This window comes from Psittacula echo, assembly GCF_963264785.1.
Source record: "Psittacula echo genome assembly, chromosome: 20".
NCBI classification, from domain to species: domain Eukaryota; kingdom Metazoa; phylum Chordata; class Aves; order Psittaciformes; family Psittacidae; genus Psittacula; species Psittacula echo.
Genome location: NC_137756.1, coordinates 3,999,161 through 4,017,520, shown reverse-complemented (window position 1 = coordinate 4,017,520; position 18,360 = coordinate 3,999,161). Strand labels below are relative to the sequence as shown.

The window sequence follows — 18,360 nt, the reverse complement described above, 5'->3', positions numbered from 1 at the left end:
CATCAGGGTCATAAGTTAACGGCTGCAGTAAAAAGGCTCCCAGGAAATTCACTTTCGGAAGGGTAACTCAAGTGGTAAGTGCAGAGATAAAAGCCCCGTTAGGAAGCCCCAGCCTGGCTTGGACCTGCCACAACCCCCAGCGGGACTGTCCCCAGCCGGGGCAGTGGGAAGGAGCAGGACACATTCAGGACGTCGGGAGAGAAGGCAGCAGCTCCCAGGGCACAGGAGAGCCTCAGAACCAAGCGCTGGCATTGTCCCTGCTCCTGGTGTCCTCGGGAAGCCCCACGGTGCTGTGGGGTCTGTTAAGGCACAACTCGAGTATCTGTAAACACTGGTGCCCTCCTGGGGCATTGCAGAGGGATTCAAGTCAGGGTGGAAGCGAGGCGGCAGCTCCCTGCGGGGCCTCTCAGCATCCCGGCTGCGGCGGCACATGGAGCATCCTTGGTCACCTCCCGGCCACGGGGGGCTTCAGGGCCACCTTCGGGGGGGTGCCCCGCTGAGAGACCAAGGCAGGGGATGGTGCAAGGGCTGCTCCTGGTGGCTCCTTGCCAGTGCACGGGGCCTTGCTCTTCAGTGCTGGGAGAGGCTTGCGGGGTGGCTTCGGCTTCCCCTGTCGAGAGGAGAGACCCAAGGTATAGAATCCCAGCCTGGGTTGGGTTGGAAGGGACCTCAAAGCTCATCCAGTTCCAACCCCTGCCACAGGCAGGGACCCCTTCCACTGGAGCAGGGTGCTCCAAGCCCCTGTGTCCAACCTGGCCTTGAGCACTGCCAGGGATGGGGCAGCCACAGCTTCTCTGGGCACCCTGTGCCAGCGCCTCAGCACCCTCACAGGGAAGAGCTTCTGCCTAAGAGCTCATCTCAGTCTCCCCTCGGGCAGGTTCAAGCCATTCCCCTTGGCCTGTCCCTACAGGCCCTTGTCCCAAGCCCCTCTCCAGGTTTCCTGCAGCCCCTTTAGGCACTGGAGCTGTTCTGTGTCTCCCCTTAAGGAGCCTTCTCTTTACCAGGCTGGACAAGCCCAGCTCTCTCAGCCTGTCACCATAGGACACCAAACACCAACCCTCTTTCAGTGGCACTGCACACCAGGTAGTTTTTAGGTTCCCTTGGGTAAGAATTTGAAACAAACCTTCCTCTTACATCAGAAAAAGGAGTCAGTAGTGACATTTGGGTTGGGTTTTTTTGCGCTAAGTGGTCACTGGGAGACCAAATTTGCAGCAGGATACAGAAATGACTTGTGCACAGGGGTCTGTATGTCATTACAGCCATTGAAACCCGTGTTGGTAGCTTTGGGGCTGATCTCTCAACTGAGAAATACGAGTGCAGCTGTGGCTGCCCCATCCCTGGCAGTGTTCAAGGCCAGGTTGGGCAGGGCTTGGAGCAACCGGGTTCCTGGAGCCCCTTTAGGCACTGGAGCTGCTCTAAGGCCTCCCATCTCCAGGCAGAACACAAAGTCCTTTGCCTGGGCACCAAGCACGGACCCAGACGGGGATCGGGGGCAGAGGACTGCTTTCCCCCCGACACCCCTCAGCCACCGGCCCACTCCACAGACGTGCCCCACACACCTGGGCCGGTGAGGCCGGGGGAGGCCGCCCCACCACAAGGTGTTTACCTGCAGGGGCTGGCCCGGAGCCGCTGGAGCTGTGACCGGGGCCGGCGGCTGCAGGGGCGGCAGGAAGCGGGGTGAGGCCCTGCCCTCCCACCAGCGCCCCCAGGCCGCCCCTGCTCCACCCGCGTCCCTCACCTCTGGGGCCGGGCGGCAGGGCCCAAGGGCCCGGGCCCCCCGCGGGGCCGCCGTGCTGCTGAGCAGGCTGGGGGGGCCGATGTCGCGGTGGGAGAGCGGCCGCCGGGGAGGCCGCGTGTGGCCGCCCTCCTGGAAGAGCGGGTTGGCCAGGCCTGCGGTGGGGCCGCTGGAGCTGCTCCTGTGGGGCACAGGGACGGTGTGGAGCTGCTGCAGACGCCCGCTGAGCTCGGCCCCGCTGCGGGGCAGAGGGGACGGGAAGTACCCTTTCTGCAAGCGCTTTGCCCCCCTGCCTCGGAGGAGCAGGATGCCGCCGCACAGCAGGATGCCGCCGAGCGCCAGCACAGCCAGCACGGCCGCCACCAGCACGCTGCTGCTCCCTGTGGAGACACGGTCGGAGTCAGGACAGGCACGCCGAGGGATGGAGCGGCCAAGCCCTCCCCATGGCTGGTGCCGGCCGTGCAAAGGGGGTTCCGTACCTGCCGCCAGGCCCGAGATCTGGTGCTCGCAGTAGGGCGCTGCCCAGCCCGGCTCACAGTGACATTCCCGCTTGTGGTTGCACACCTGGGATGAGGGAGGGAAGCGTCAGGGCAGTGAACGTGCTGCAGGAGCCGGGATCGGCGCTCTGAGAGGCCTCACAGCCTACCCCGTGGTTGTTGCACTTGGCCGAGCAGTTCTTGTTGCCATAGACCAGGAGGTTCTGGCAGCGCCCGCCATAGCAGACCTGTGGATAGACAGGGGTGGCTCTGAGGCTGCCCTGGGTCCCCATGGGGTGCTCACAACCCCCCCCCCCCCCAGACTCCCCAGCATGGCCGCTCACCATCTCCTCTCCACACTTGGCACCAGTGGGCACCAGCCTGAGCTTGGCCACCACCTCGTTGGCATCGCTGCTGGCGATGACCGCCTTGCACTTGAAGCGGCCGAAGAAGAGGGAGTAGGAGCCAGCGCCGAGGACGGGGCTGGTGTTGTCGCTCAGGCACAGCAGCGTGCCGCACTTCACGTCCCTGCGGGAGAGCGCCCATGGGCAGCAGCAGCAGCAGCAGCAGCAGCAGCGGGGTTTGATCAACCCTGTGGTGCCAACGCAGACACCACAACCACCCCCCAGACCCTTACTTGGGGCTGCAGGGCCGCTTCCCGTACTCGGTGAGGCAGTGGAGATGAAGGTGCTGCTCGCTGTTGTGCTTAAAGCAGACGTCAGGAGCCACTTGGGCCTCTGTGGGGCGCATGGAAAGGGTCACACGGAGCCAGAGCTCACAGCGGTGCTGTGCGTCAGCACCCGCGGCCACAGCGCTGGGATACAGGAGGGGACCACAGCCAAGCGATGGCCGGGTGAGCCGCGGCTGCAGCACATCACCCAGTACATGGGGTGAGGATGGTGGGGAGCTGGTACCTGCGCCCCAGAGCGCACGGCACTGCTCGCCGTGCGAGGGACAAGCCCCGTTGTAGCAGTAGCCATTGCCGTTGTGGCAGGAGATGCCGTTCTCCTGGAACACGTCCTCTGGGCACTCGGCGCTGAGCCCCGTGCAGTGCTCGGGCAGGTCGCAGTCGTTCTTGCTGGCCCGGCAGAGCACACCAGCAGCCTTCACCTGCACAGGAAAGGGGGTGTCAGTGCTGCCCCAGTGCTCTCATAGCCCCACAGCACACAGGCACCACAGCCAGGCAGCATCCCAAAGATCCAGACACCACCGGGCCTCAGACTGGGTCGTCCCATAGTTATATCTCCGTGCAGGCAACATCTTGTGCTCTGCTTTTAGTCTGGACTTGCCCATGGGTCCTCTTCGTGAGGGTGCTGAGGCGCTGGCCCAGGGTGCCCAGAGAAGCTGTGGCTGCCCCATCCCTGGCAGTGCTCAAGGCCGGGTTGGACACAGGGGCTTGGAGCAAGCTGCTCCAGTGGAAGGGGTCCCTGCCTGTGGCAGGGGTTGGAGCTGAAGGAGCTTTAGGGTCCCTTCCAACACAAACCACTCTGTGATTCTATGGTTCCAACCCTGTCTCTGCACATTAAGGCATTTCTTACGCCTGTATGCAGAAACCAATATATTTAACTCAACTTTCTTTTGGATGAGTGGAAAAGAAGAGGTTTCCTGCATCAGGACTGGGCTATGCTGATCTGTTCTGAACATTGCCCAGCTCCTCAACACCTTCCATCCTGCACCTAACCTAACAGAGCTGATGGGCCTGGCGTCCAGGATGCCAGAAGCAGAGGCTGCTTCACTTTCCCAACCTCTTCCCAGCAGAGATGCTGACTGTTCATGCCGTGAGAGCATTGAATGGAAGGACTGATTCCTCCCCTAAACCTCTGCAGGAGAAATCACTTCATTTAGAATCTCTCCATTTGGCTCTGGGCAAAGGAGGTTGCTACAGAGGTACTCAGGCTCCCCAGCAGGCTTCGGATGCACCTTGCCTCCACTGGGAAGCTCTGCAGGAGCTCGAGCCAGGCCCCAGTGGCACGTACCTTGCAGTCCTGGCAGCATTCCCCCCGGGCACACTCGGCTCCCTCTCTCAGCTGGCAAGTGGTGGCGTTGCAGCAGTTGTCGGAGCACTCCTGCGACACAGGGAGCGACTGGAACCCTCCTGAGACCCCTCTTGAAGGCCCTTTCCTTCCCTTCTGGGGCTTGGAGCAAGCTGCTCTAATGGGACATGTCCCTGCCCGTGGCAGGGGGTTGGAACTGGATGAGCTTTAAGGTCCCTTCCAACCCACACCAGCCTGCGATGCTGTGATTCTGTGAAGCCTTGCAAAGCACGCTGCCCAGGGGAGGGACTGGCACAACCTTTTCTGAATCTGAATGACACCTCTCAGGTCCCCGCCACCCCTGCTCGTCCCATGCTCTGGGAGCACATCCCTACCTCCGGCCCGCCGCAGTCGCACTGCTCTCCCCGCTCCACGAACTGGTTCCCGCACACGGGCCCTCCATAGAGCTCGTCTGCCCTGGGGACGTTCAGCAGGCAGCTGGTCCTGGGGTCCCCGAGGAACTGCCACATGTCCTGCTCGCTGCAGCGGCTGAACAGCTTGGGGTAAACCAAGCTGAAGGGGCACAGAGACAAAGCAGCCGTGAGCAGAGCTGCGAGCCCAAAGGCTCCTCGCACTCAGCAGCCCAGGGAGAAGCTGCAGGGCCACCAAAGAGACCCAAAGGCACCAACAGACCTTTGGAGTGCAGCTTCGAGTGGAGTGTCCACACGGACCTGACCGTCACCCCATCAAGACAGTACTGGAGGACACCTCGAAGCGTTTGCTGCCCAGGGATATTCCCCTTTCTCCTTCACTCACCCAACACTCGCTGCCATGACACAGCCTCCATCAGCTTTGGGGACAGGACAGCGGCAGCCGGCCACGTCTTCATCGTGAGACATCCCCAGGTTGTGCCCCATCTCGTGAGCCATGGTGGATGCAGCACCGATGGGATTTGCGCTGTGGTCCTGTGGGACAACAAGTAAGTGCAGTGTGGTTTAAACACCCTCCACAGCACCTCCATGGGGCCACTGGTGCTCTCCAACTGCTCAGTGCCTGCAATGAGGCCCTCAGTGACACGGGGTAGTGGTGGCCTTGGCAGTGCTAGGGAATGGTTGGACTTGATGATCTTTTCCAACCCAGTTGATTCTATTTGTTCCCTAATTTTTGCCATGGTGAGGTAAAGGAAGACAAAAGCTGGACTCCTGTTCCCATGGCCCCTGAAGACCTCCAGAGTGGGGTGCAAGTGAGGTCAGATACAGCATCTACCCTGAAACGATGCTTTGTGGTGGTTCTGGTCAGGCGCAGGTCCCATCCCATCCCATCCCACAAAGGATGCCCTCCCTGCGGAGGGATGAGCAGCACAACCAGGATGGTGGCTGAAGAGCAATTGCAAAGTCCCAGCCACTTGGCAGGTGGTGGGAGATGCCCTGTGCCGCAGAGCTGCCTGGGGAGGCTCTTCAGGGCTCAGCTATACCAGAGCCCTCCGCTGGCTTTCCACACTTTGACCCCCTGACACTCTGGGGGGGTCAGAGATGCCAGGGACCGTATCCCTATGGAGACTAAGAGGAAAGCTGGAGAGCAGCAGAGGAGAGACCCCCCACACCAGGAAACAGAGTGCAAGGAGGGCAGACCATGGGACCGTGCTGCCCTCCCCACGCATGCCTGCTCAGTGAGACCCACCTGGTTGACACCACCCGAGTCCCTGGTGCACATCACAAGCTTCTTGGCGAGCCCTACGGTCGTGCCATGGAAGTCTATGCCCCTGTGTGGGATGGAGATGCCACCGAGGCCACCACGGTGTGGCCTGAGCGGCAGCAGGGCTGCAGCACAGTGCGGTGCTGTCCCACACGCTGTCCTTACGTGATGAGCTGGGCATTGTCATGAGGCTTCCTCCGCAGCAGCTCTGCCTCCCGCCAGTGCAGGAAGTTGTCCAGCGTCACCTCTGGGTTGGGGCTGACCACGATCTTGTCCTTGTAACTCCACACCTCCAGGCCGATCAAGGCCACCCGCAGGCGAAGAGGCTGATAAAGCTGGGGCAGGAGACAGAGGCAGCGCTTGGACTGGAGCTGCGCCAGCAGAGGGAAGGTCCCACCTCCTCCCTTTGGGGAACCGCAGTCAAACCCAGGACACCAGGAATGGGTTGTCCAAGGATGTTGTGAATGCTCCATCCCTGGCAGTGTTCAAGGCCAGGTTGGACAGAGCCTTGGGTGCCATGGTTTAGTGTGAGGTGTCCCTGCCCATGGCAGGGGGGTTGGAACCGGATGATCTTAAGGTCCTTTCCAACCCTGACTATTCTATGATTCTATGACCCCACCTCACTGTGCAATACCAGCTCTGTCACCCCCTCAATAAATAACACAAGATGGGGTGACTACGTAGACAGGGTTTACTTAGGAACTCTGGGCTCCCTCTTGGCTGCTGCCATGCTGCTGACCAAAGAGGCTGAAGCAAGGCAAGCAGAAACCCCACCTTGTTGCACTGCATCCATCACCCTCCCCTTGTTAACACCTATTCCAGCTTGACAGCAGCTACTGCTCCTGAGGAGTGACAAGAAGACATTTCTGCTTCCTTCCCTTATGAGAGAGCTGGGAGGCAGTTGTCCCATGCTCCTAAGGACCAGGGCTGAGCTACCCTGTTGGCCAAGGTATATGAGATGGGCTCCAGCTCCATCACCCGCGCCAATCCCTCCTCTATCCTGTTCATGCCTGAGCTGGAAGGGCAGATCCAGACCCCTGGGCTCACCTTGTCAACGTGGTTCACGATTTCCTTCATGCGGTTCTGCACCGTGCGCAAGTCCTTGTGTTTCCTGAACTATGGACACAGAGAGATTTCCAGGCTGGCTTCCACCTCTTTGTTGCAGTGGATGAGAGCAAAACTGCAGGCAGCAGCTTGCCCCCAGTCCTGCTTACCTCTTCATTGTCCACAACCAGGACCAGCTCCACGTATCGGGGACCTTTGTGTAATGGAGTTGATTTCTGGAAGGGAAGAGGAAAGTGAGCGCGAAGAGGGGCCTAGCTCTGCAGCTTGCTCAGCCCTTTCGTGGGATGTGTTGTATCCTAGGGCATCTTCCACTGTTATTGAAGGCTAGTGGGTCTTCTAGCTCTGCTTTCTGATGTTACTTTGCTGGGTATGTCAGTCATCTTCCAGCATATATTCCAGTATCTGAAGGGGGCCTACAAGAATGCTGGAGAGGGACTCTTCATCAGGGACTCTAGTGACAGGACAAGGGGTAACGGGTTCAAACTGAAACAGGGGAAGTTCAGGTTGGAGATAAGGAAAAAGCCCTTCACCGTGAGGGTGCTGAGGCGCTGGCACAGGGTGCCCAGAGAAGCTGTGGCTGCCCCATCCCTGGCAGTGCTCAAGGCCAGGTTGGACACAGGGGCTTGGAGCAAGCTGCTCCAGTGGAAGGTGTCCCTGCCTGTGGCAGGGGTTGGAACTGGATGAGCTTTAAGGTCTCTTCCAACACAAACCATTCCATGGTTCTATGATACAAGGAAGAACCGAAGCCTGCTACTGGGATAAAGCATGAGATATAGATAGGCTTTGCAGGCATCATGGAGCTCTGGGGGTAGGAGGATGCTCTTGCTAATGATACAGTATCTGAGGACTTGTTCCCACCAGAAGCTAGGCCACTGGGAGCAACCTGCATTTAGATACCCAACCAACAATGCATGGGGGAGAAACATCTCCAGGAGATGCGGAATGACCCCACTTCTCCCCTGGACTCCACTGGACTCTTGCAAACTCAGCTACAGGAAGGAGAAGCAAAGCAATCCTTAACCCAGCGGTGGAGCTTCATGGCTGCAGGGATTTTTGGCTCGTGGTCGTATTCCAGGGTGGCACCAGGCTCCCGGCATGTGCCTCGCTTCCCCCTCAGGTGAGCTGCTCTGTACACTGCGTGCAGGCCAGCAGCATCCTCCTCCAGGGGCTCCAGCAGGAACGTGGTCCCATTCACCTGGAAGAACCCACTGCCAAAGGAGAAGGTGATCGTCACATTAGGGAGATACCCAGCACAGCACGGACAGACCCTATATGCACACCCAGAAGTGGTTGTGATACAAAACACAGCTGGAAATCCCTGCCCCTTCCTAGGTTCCCATAGGCAGATGGGATGAGCTGCAGGTCACTGGTGGGATGTGACAGGTTCTTCTGGCCGGGTGCATGAAGCCACGCTCAATGCAGAGTCCCCAGCTGCCCCTGGGCAGTGCATGAGCACCCACAGAGGTACAAGAGCCCACAACAGCACAAGGGACTGGATGCCTCTTCCCTACAACCTTGCTTGGCCCAAGAGCACATCCAAGGATGGAGCTGACCTGGGGCATACCAGGAGATAATGAGCAATAGGAGACGTGCCCACAGCGTTTGCTTTTGGAGGCTGCAGAAGCACCATTGGAACAAAAGGACTTTTAGGGAGGCTGGGACCTGGCTGCTGGGCTGGGAGGAAGCAAACCGTGGCACAGCATCTGCGGCTGGTAGCAAGGGAGCATCCTGTGCTTTGGGGAGCAGAGATGTGCCAGGGCTCAGCAAGGAGACCTGCTCAGCACGGCCAGGCAGGTTTAACACAGAATTTCTGCTGAGACGCTCTGGATTTCAGAATGCCTTCTGTAAGGTGTCCCATGTGCCCTGCCTGCATCATCCTTGTCTCCTGCCCTGCCCTTGCACATCTTAACATCAACATAAGGAGGACGTGGAGCTGCTGGAGCAAGTCCAGAGGAGGTCACGGAGATGCTGCGAGGGCTGGAGCAGCTCTGCTCTGGAGCCAGGCTGAGAGAGCTGGGCTGGGGCAGCCTGGAGAAGAGAAGGCTCCTGAAGGGGAGACCTGAGAGCAGCTCCAGTGCCTAAAGGGGCTGCAGGAAACCTGGAGAGGGGCTTGGGACAAGGGCCTGTAGGGACAGGCCAAGGGGAATGGCTTGAACCTGCCAGAACAGGGGAGACTGAGATGAGCTCTTAGGCAGAAGCTCTTCCCTGTGAGGGTGCTGAGGCGCTGGCCCAGGGTGCCCAGAGAAGCTGTGGCTGCCCCATCCCTGGCAGTGTTCAAGGCCAGGTTGGACACAGGGGCTTGGAGCAAGCTGCTCCAGTGGAAGGTGTCCCTGCCTGTGGCAGGGGTTGGAACTGGATGAGCTTTAAGGTCCCTTCCAACTCAAACCATTCAACGGCTCTATGGCTCTAGCAGCTCAGCATGGCTCAGAGGAGATGCCAGCTGCCTGCAAGGCAGTGTATCACCATGAGCACACATTTGTGCTGCTGACTGCAGCACTCGGGGGTGAGTTTGCTCTGGTCTGCCCTGGGAATAGGGAAGGGAGATGGCGATGATCCTACCTGAGCCCACCGCAGGTGCTGATGCTCGCCGCTGAGTTGGTGTGTCCTTGCACGTGGCCCTGATAAAAGCAGTGGTCCTGCCGCCAGCAGAGAGGAGAGGTGTGGAGGGGGAATGCATGGCAGGATCCCACAGGAGTGGGAAATCTGCTGTCCCTGGAGCCAGCCCCATACCTGAACATCCGGCTTCTCCGTGACCTCTGTGCCATCGGCCAGGTAGTGCGTCTCTGTATAGTGCTGCCCCAGCAGTGCCCTGCAGGGATGAGGTTGGGTATGGTGGGCCCATGGCCTCTCCCGGGGGGGCTTTGGCAAGCAGGGGATAACCAAAGGCTGAGGGCTGAGATCGCTGATGCAGTGACACCAGGAGTTGGAGAACTGACGCTCACAGTGGGCCTCCCCCTGGCCCACCCGCACTCACTTGTTCTTCTCCAGCCTGAGGAGGTAGTCCCTGCCTTCAGCACGGATGCTGTAGAGGATGCGGTCGGGGTAGATGCTCTGCACGAAAGAGAGAGAACATCAGAGACCTGCTGTCACCAGGAGCAAGAGCTACGGAAGACAGCCCCAACCCTACCCAGAAAGGGAATGGGGTCTACATGCACCCCAGTTGAAGGCAGTAGTGGGATGGGGAGCCTCGCTTCTCATCCTGGAGGCATCCAGCAAAAACACAGGATATCAGAAGGGAAGAATTGCATGTGGGCAATACCACAAATCCCTGCACATCCTCAGACGAAGAACAGGTCACCACAGTGAAACAGAGTCAGCGAAGTGCGGTTTCCTGCCTCTGACATGCAGCTGCATGAAACTAAGGTTTCCTACTCATCAGTCACTGAGGTCCTGTGCTGGGGACTGAGTTCAGCATTACTCACGGGCTGAATCATGAAGATCCCACTGCCCAGCAGCTCTCATTCCTCACCTCTGACCGATCTAACGTACAACACCACAGCTAGAGAATAACCTCCTCTTGTTCTTCATCTCTACTGAGAGTCGATTTTAGTCTCACCATGTGCCAGATCCCTCAAGCATCACCCTAGTGCTGGTGGAAGGGACCTCAAGGTCCAAACTCCAGGCACTATGCTTGGGTCAGGGTGAAGCTCTGAACCCTCAGGATGGAGATGTCTCTCCAGAAGAAACATTTCCCTCTGGGATGCTTTGTGATCTCTACCTGCAGAGCTTAGGCCACAGACCTCCAGAGGTCCCGTCCCACCACAATCACTGAGAGACATGATGCTCCCTTGCATAGTGTCCCGTTATCAGACTGCACCCTTGGCACCAGGGACCACTGCAGCACAGAGACCTCTCCTGATAGCATCTCCTCAGCTCTTGCAGGATTCCAGAACAGAGAGCTGAGCGAAAGGCAAAGCAAACACCTCCCGAGGGCCAGCATTCTCCTGGATGAGGTGTGCAGCCTCTCCCCAGGGAGGATGACGGCACCTGCTGTCATATGATGGCTCAGCATTCCCGGAGGGATGATCTACAGCCTGGCAGGAGCTGGGGTGAGCAGGAATTCCTGCTGACTCAGCGCCAGCGGGGCCAGATGGGGTTTGCCCATCAGTCAGTTGCCTTCGGTTCTACCCGAGTTGCATTCCCAATCCAAAGCTATGGGCTGCCTGCCACAAAGCATCCTCTCTTCATGCCAAGTAGGTTGCAATGAGCCTGCCACGCTCATGGGTCCTGGGCAAATTCTTCTCTTATGAGCACTGTCTCCTGCCTGACGTGGCCGTCCTGCCCCGTGTCCACCCGCAAAGCGATGCTTTGTTATTGCTGGCAGCACCGGAGCCAGGAGAGGGCTTAGGGAATAGCAGGAAAGCCTTTGGAAGGGGGCGGTGGTTTCAGGGGCTGCCTGTTGGAGACAACCGCAGGGCAAGTTTAAAATAACACAGTCCTGATAAAGCTCCTCTGAATCAGCTCCTTCCTTGTTCACACAGGCTCCAGATGGGAAGGGTTTGAAGCACAGCTCAGCCCTGCCCCTGCCTGCATCCTGTAACCCCATGGCCATGCTGAGCAAGCAAAGCAGAGCTGTGGCCACAGCACGCAGAGAGGAGGGGTTTCTTCCAGACCCAGAGAGCTTGCAGAGGATTGGGATGGGATGCACCATCCCGTCCCATACCGGGTGTTTCTTCCCTGGGTAGGAAGAAGCAATGGGTCTCACTAGGACAGCAGAGGTGGGGCTCATTGTACCATGCCATAGAATCCCAGAGTGGTTTGGGTTGGAAGGGACCTTAAAGCTCATCCAGTTCCAACCCCCTGCCACGGGCAGGGACACCTTCCACTAGAGCTCCAAGCCCTGTCCAACCTGGCCTTGAACACTGCCAGGGATGGGGCATTTACCACTTCTTTGGGCAACCTGAGAAGTCCAGGTTCACAGTAAAGAACTTCTTCCTTATCTCCAACCTGAACTTCCCCTGTCTCAGTTTGAACCCATCACCCCTTGTCCTATCACTGCAGTCCCTGATGAAGAGTCCCTCTCCAGAATCCTTATAGCCCCCCTTCAGACACTGGAAGCTGCTCTGAGGTCTCCACGCAGCTTCTCTTCTCCAGGCTGAACAGCCCCAACTTTCTCAGCCTCTCTCCATACAGGAGCTGCTCCAGCCCCTGAGCATCCTCGTGGCCTCCTCTGGACTTGCTCCAACAGCTCCATGTCCTCTTTATGCTGGGAACACCAGAACTGCACCCTGTGCTGCAAGTGGGGTCCCACACCTCACAGGAGCGGCAGCACAAAAGAAGGCAGGTCCCTGGGCCACCACTGTCCCTGCTCCTGCCCCATCCGGCCCCAGGGCTGTCCTGCTGCTCCCTGCAGGGCCCCAGGGGTGGCCAGCAGGAGCGTGACTGTCTCCATCCAGGCAAAGGACGTGCCCCTTAGCATCAACTGGATGTGCTGTGGGATATCAGCAGGGATGTGCAGGCATAGGCGCACTGGGGGTAAGCCAGCAGCTTGCAGCGCTGGGTCTTGCACAGGCTGGGAACCACCCCCCCTGTTTCAATACAGCTCTTTGAAGAGCTGGAGCACGGGGATGAGAGAGATGTCACTTGTGCTATCCAGAGCATGTAACCATCAATCTTCTTGAAGGCCCTTCTTGCTCTTGTCACGTCCCTTTCCATGAAGAGCCCAGGTTTGCCACTCGTCCTGTTGTGGCCCTGCTCAAGAAGACCATGGCCTGCGGGAAGGAGATGCTGTGCTGCAGGACCCAGGTCTGAACCTTCTGACTTAAGCAAAGCCAGAGGGGAGCTGGTTTGCTTCAAACCTCACCTGGCAAATGGTCTGCTGACCCAAGAACTAGCTCTTAGCTCATGCCTATCCCAGTCAGAGACTGCTAATGCAAAGCCACAGGAGGAAATACCCATCCAACTACCTGCCTTCACTTCAAAGAGGGGCTTGGTGGTGGCCAAGCCCTGGTGAGAACCTCCTCCCCACCAAGCAGATATGAGGGAAGCTAATCCAACTTTTGTCCAAGAGGAGGAAAACAGCTTGAAAGGCAGGAGAGCTCATACCCTCAACACAGCAGGTTTAGGAGGTCCAAGGACCCCCCAGTCCTAGACTGAATCCCGGTGCCAGCAGGCAGGCACCGCCATGGCTCTCATAACGCACACAGCTCAAGGCAGATGTCTTCCCCCATGCCGTGGAAAGCAGAGGGATCCCAAGACGGGTGAGCTCCCCTTTCCGGGAAGGGGGGGATTGGTGCAGAGCTGCCCGGAGCGCCCGGCACAGATGGTGTCTCTAAATAGCCTGGGGAATGTTTATCTCATGGACAAGTTTAGGTTTCTAGAGCAGAGAAAACAGATGCTTTTGGGGAGTGTTTTTGAAGCGAGTTTACCAGGAAGGGGTTGAATCACAGATGAAATGTGCTGTACAAAGGGTTTACAGGGGAATAAATGCCCCCAAGCCCTCCATCTCATCGGGTGCTCAGGCTGCTGCTTTTTGGTGCTAGAAAACATATTTGGCTCAACTGGCAATGAGGAAAGCATCTTTGAGGTCAAGGCCATCGTGCTATGGATGTCAAGCCCAAGCACTCAAACCTCCTGAGTCAAACCCCAACTCCTTCCCCCAAATGACAAGGTTTCCCAAGGAAAACAACACTAGCTTCCTTTCATGTGGATTTCTGCAACTTTCTGATTCTTATTTCCCTGTCCCAAAAGGACAAAATAAGCCCCAACTTCAGCAACCACAGCAAGAAAAGTGCTTACAGCTCAGCGAGGCTCTGCACATCCCTCCTTAAGCAAAGACCAGATGTCACAAGATCACTGCAAGGCTACAAGAGGTGGAGCCGCTGGGTAATGTCTCTGAAGAAAGCACTGGAGAAAGCAGCCCCCTCATCTCTGAGAGCTCACCCTAACACCTGCAATGCCTGTGATTGACCCAAACCAGCCCAGGAAAGCTGAGCTCATCGACTGCCTCTAGGATGGAAGCAATGCAACTGAGCCACTCTGGCACAGAGCTAAGGGCGCCCAGCTTCAGGCCCACTGCTGTGGTCTGTTAGCTCCCTGCAAGGTGTGGAGCCAGGTTTCGGGAGGCAGTGCTACTCACCGGTGGCACAGAGAGGTCCCTCTTCCCCCGTGGCACCAGCACCCTGTGTGGCATCACTGTCTCGTACTTCTCAACATGGGTGAGCTTCTCCTCCAGCCCCGCAGCCCCACCTGGGAAAAGCCAAGGGGCTTTGAGCAGGGATGCCCAGCCAAGGAACAACCCAGCCAGGGGGTAATGGAAGTGATGCAGGGAAGAGCCGAGATAGCAAGTCCTGAAGTACCTGCTGGGAATGTACCTCCCTGATGGGCTCCAGGGATCACAGAATCATAGAAGGTTTTTTTGGGTTGGAAAGGGCCTTAAGGTCATCTAGCACCAACTCGCACCAGACCATGTCACCCAAGGCTCTGTCCAGCCTGGCCTTGAGCACTGCCAGGGATTTACACCGTTCCGGGATGCTCCAGCACTCATCACAGCTCAGCACCACACATGGGCGAGCAGGATCCTTCCAGGCTGGAAAACCCTCTGGGGACCCCGGTGTGCAAATAGAGTATCTCAGTTCCCCATCTCGATGCCACAGTCTCTGACTTGGCGTCTGGCAGCTGCTGGGGAGGGGGGGTGTTGTGGAGAACGGCTCGTGTCTGGGCTGACTCAGCCCTCCTCCCACCCTCGCCTGTTACCGTGCTCTCCGATAAACCCTTCGCCTTTCCCCCCCCGCCCCGGGAGCCCCGGCATCGCCCCGCCGCCGTGCCCCTGCCCCGGGGCTTCGGTGGGGCGGCGGGGCCGGGAGCTCCGGTGCCCGCGCCTACGGCCCCCGGCTGAGTCACCGGCTCCCCCCCTCCGCGGGCACCGCAGGCTGGTGGTGACAAATTTCCTCCTCGCTGAGGTTGGTGCCTTTACATAACGGCGGGTGCCCCATCGGGGGTCACCCACAGCGTGTCCCTCCGCACGAACCCGGCCCTCAGAGCCCCTTTCTCCACCCTTCGCCCTCGGGGGGGGCTTGGGGAGGCGATGCCGCCTCGTCGCGCCGTGGCCACAGGGCTTAGAGCGGCAGAGGGAGCAGCCAAACCCTCGCCGAGCTGCGACCCGTCCGCAACAAGCTGCCGCCGCCACACGCAGCTCCTTGTGCATCCCCTCCTGCGCCGCTTCCCACGCGGCTTTCCCCTTAATCCCCGTGGGGAAAAGCATCTTCCCTGCATCTCCCACCTCCAACCCTGCCCCGCGGCAGAACCCCCGCTCCCTCCACCTCGGGGGAGCCGGGCTTTTGTCCTGCGACCCCCAAACTTCACGCCCGCCCCGTCGGCGGAGCAGCGGCTGCCTGCGAGCTGCCCCCCGCCCGCCCCACGCTCACCGTGTCCCGGCGGCAGCAGCAGCAGGAGCAGGACGAGCGCCAGGGCCATAGCTCCGAGGTGCCCGCGATGCTCCGCCGCGCCGGCAGCCCCCGCCCGCCGTGACTCACGGACGGGACGGGGCGGGACGGGGCGGGACGGGGCCGCCCCCGGCGGGGGGCTCGGTGCGGAGCGGGGCCAGGGGAGGCGGGGGGGGGGGGTGTATGGGGGTATCGGGGAGGGTCCATAGAGCATCGTGGGCTGTCCACGGGGCATCGGAGGGTGTCCGAGAACCACCCGTGGGACACCAGGAATGGTTTGTGGGATGTCTGGAGCACAGTGTGATGGGGAACGGCTGAGGGACCTGGGGGTTCGGTCTGGGGAAGAGAAGGCTCGGGGGGGACCTGATGGCTCCCTACAACTGCCTGAAGGGAGGATGGAGCCAGGAGGGGCTGGGCTCTGCTCCCAAGGAACAAGGGATGGGACAAGAGGAACCGGCCTCAAGCTGCACCAGGGCAGGTTTAGATGGAGCTGAGGAACAATTCCTGCCCCAGAGGGTGCTCAGGCATTGGAACAGGCTGCCCAGGGCAGGGCTGCAGTCACTGTCCCTGCAAGTGCTCACATGAGGCCTCAGTGCCATGGGGCAGTGGTGGCCTTGGCACTGCTGGGAATGGTTGGGCTGGATGAGCTTGAAGGTCCAGCCTGGCTGATTCTGTGATGCTGTCACAGGGTGTGCTTGTGGCATCGCAGGCAGGATCCATGGGCCTCTCTGTGGCTTCGGGGAGAGCCTGAGGTCCGCAGGCTCCAGGGGCACATCCCGGGCACTGCTGGGTTCCACAGGGCACTGAGGTGGTGACAGTGGGGCACCAGTGGTGACTGGGGGACACTGGGCAGCTCCACCTGGCTGGGGACTGTCTGTGGGTATGAATGGAGCATCCATGGGGCACTGTGGGTGCCTGCCTGGCACCTCTAAGGTGACAAGAGGGGCTGGAAGGGCCAGGGCAGTGCCCATTGGACATGAAGGGGATGTCTGTGGGGCACCAAGGTGTTGTAGGAGCTGAGGGTGGCTGGACTACCAGAGGGCAGCAGCTGGACCTGGGAGACATTGCAGGGGGTTGGTGGGGTGCTGAGATGATGGAGCACTGAGATGATGGAGGGGTCGGGTCGCCATGGGGAATGGGGGGGTGTGTATGTGGCATCAGGGCATATCAGTGGGGGACTTGGGACCCTCCTTGATCCCAAAGGATCTGCAGGGCTGGGACTACCATGTGGGAATGACATGGGCTCTCCACTCTGCCACGGGGCTGACTGCTGTCTCCCCTTTGTCCATAGAACATGCAAGGTTGGAAGGGACCTCTGAAGATCACCTGGTCCAACCTGCTGTGGGGCAGGAGCCTGGATAAGGTTATCCCACTGTCTGTTCAGTTGCCTCTTGAACCCCTCTAGGAATGGGGATTTTACCATGTCCCTGCGGAGGTTCTCCCAGCTGGTGGTTGTTCTCACTCTATTGTATTTCTTAGGTTGAGATTAAACCTGTCCCAATGCAACCCATTGCCCCTTGTCTTCTCCATGTGGCAACTTGTGAAGAGAGAACCTGCTCCCACGACCACGTTGGTTTATATTCCATGGTGTTTCAGGCCAGGACCAGCCAGGAAATGCTGCATTTAACAAAGGAATGGATCGGATGTCAAACTCAACTGTTGCAGAGCTCCAACACCAGGGACAAGCTTTTCCCCAAAGTGGCACAGAAACCAGCAGAGCCAAGCACTGCTCCAATGCCTTTCCTCTTCCTCCTCTCTTCCTCCTCTCATCTTCACTTTAACTCCCTCCCAAACAGCCAAGTTTATTTAGAAAACAACAAATACAAGGTTCACCCTCGACACCCCTCATCACGTCTGCTCCTAACTTGTGCTCGCGTGTGAGCAGGATTCCTTGGGATTACTCATAGATGGGTGCCTGGAAATTCGCTGTCAGTTTTAGAAAGGAACGCTTCAGAAGTATCCGTTATTGCTGCTGCGGCTCGGTGCTTGCTGGTTAATGTGGGCCATTAATCTATAAACAGCTTCAGTCCTGATTTAGTTCGAACTGCACGAAAGGAGGGTTGCCTGCAGGAGCCACCAACGCTGCTCGCTGGGGTAAGGGAACGTGCGTGACCAACGGTGGTGCAGGGGAGTCCCTCCTCTCTGAGGACTTGGCCCCTCCACCCTGAGCTCAAGGGACAGGCAGGGATCTCTCTCTACCCATAGAAACTGAATGGAAACAGCAGGTCAACTTCTCCAAGCCCCCCCAGCCTGAGGCCACCTCCATTGGGGGCAATAGGAAACCTTTCCCTTCCCCCTGAACTGCACAAGTGCTTTCCCTGAAGAGCCAGGTGATGCTGGGTGAGCTCTTGGTGCTCAAGCTCAACCGTCACATGAAGGAATCCAGTCCTCCGGCCCCAAGACGGGTGGTCTCCATCCTCTCCATGGGTCTCTCTCCCTCCGCCAAGATGCAGGACCAGCTTTAGGCCACCAGAGCAAGGAGAACCTGGCTCTAACACACTCTAGAAGGTCCTCGCAAAAGGAGGTGAGGGGAAGGAAGAGCATTAACAAGAGCACTCAGCCTTGGATCCACAGCCCTCCCATGCTTCCCTAGAGTCTCACACTTGCCACTGAGGCCTCTGGTGCGTGTCTTGGTTACCCCTTGTTCCTCTCAACACTTCTCTTCCACCCTTTACCATATCCGCTCCTGATATCCAAGCAATTCCTACTCTGCAAGGTACCCTCAAAGCCCTCTGCTGAGGACTTGGCCAATATGGTATGAACATCACGTACCTGCTCAGCTGCAAAGCCCATCTCCTCAGTTAGAGCAGCTGATCAGCACCATTCCAGCAATGCCCCAGTTAGGCTCTCCTCCCAAAATAATGCTGCATGGCAGCTGAGCCAGATCTCTGTGAGCAAATCAGCATCTTGCCAGATGAAAGCCTAATTCGCACCCTGGTTGTGCTAACAGACAAAATAACCGCCCTTATTCCCTTTATTTATTTATTTTACAACACACAAACACACAACGCAGTAAAAAAAAGGACCTGATA

The 18,360-nt window shown here is 58.6% G+C and overlaps 1 protein-coding gene across 1 annotated transcript; it reads right to left on the bottom strand.

Annotated features, from left to right (window-relative positions):
• Positions 1 to 445: 445 nt before the first annotated feature.
• On the bottom strand, positions 446 to 14,694 carry ADAM8 (ADAM metallopeptidase domain 8; the record flags this gene model as incomplete). Its single annotated transcript, XM_080632065.1, has 21 exons — positions 446 to 610; positions 1,739 to 1,916; positions 2,001 to 2,115; positions 2,215 to 2,299; positions 2,382 to 2,459; positions 2,556 to 2,739; positions 2,849 to 2,948; positions 3,126 to 3,321; positions 4,188 to 4,277; positions 4,580 to 4,757; positions 5,001 to 5,149; positions 5,865 to 5,946; positions 6,045 to 6,214; positions 6,927 to 6,995; positions 7,094 to 7,159; positions 7,966 to 8,152; positions 9,504 to 9,580; positions 9,675 to 9,753; positions 9,919 to 9,995; positions 14,023 to 14,132; positions 14,640 to 14,694. 21 exons carry the CDS (start codon positions 14,692 to 14,694, stop codon positions 446 to 448), a joined length of 2,490 nt encoding a protein of 829 aa, XP_080488191.1.
• Between the last annotated feature and the right edge of the window lie 3,666 nt (positions 14,695 to 18,360).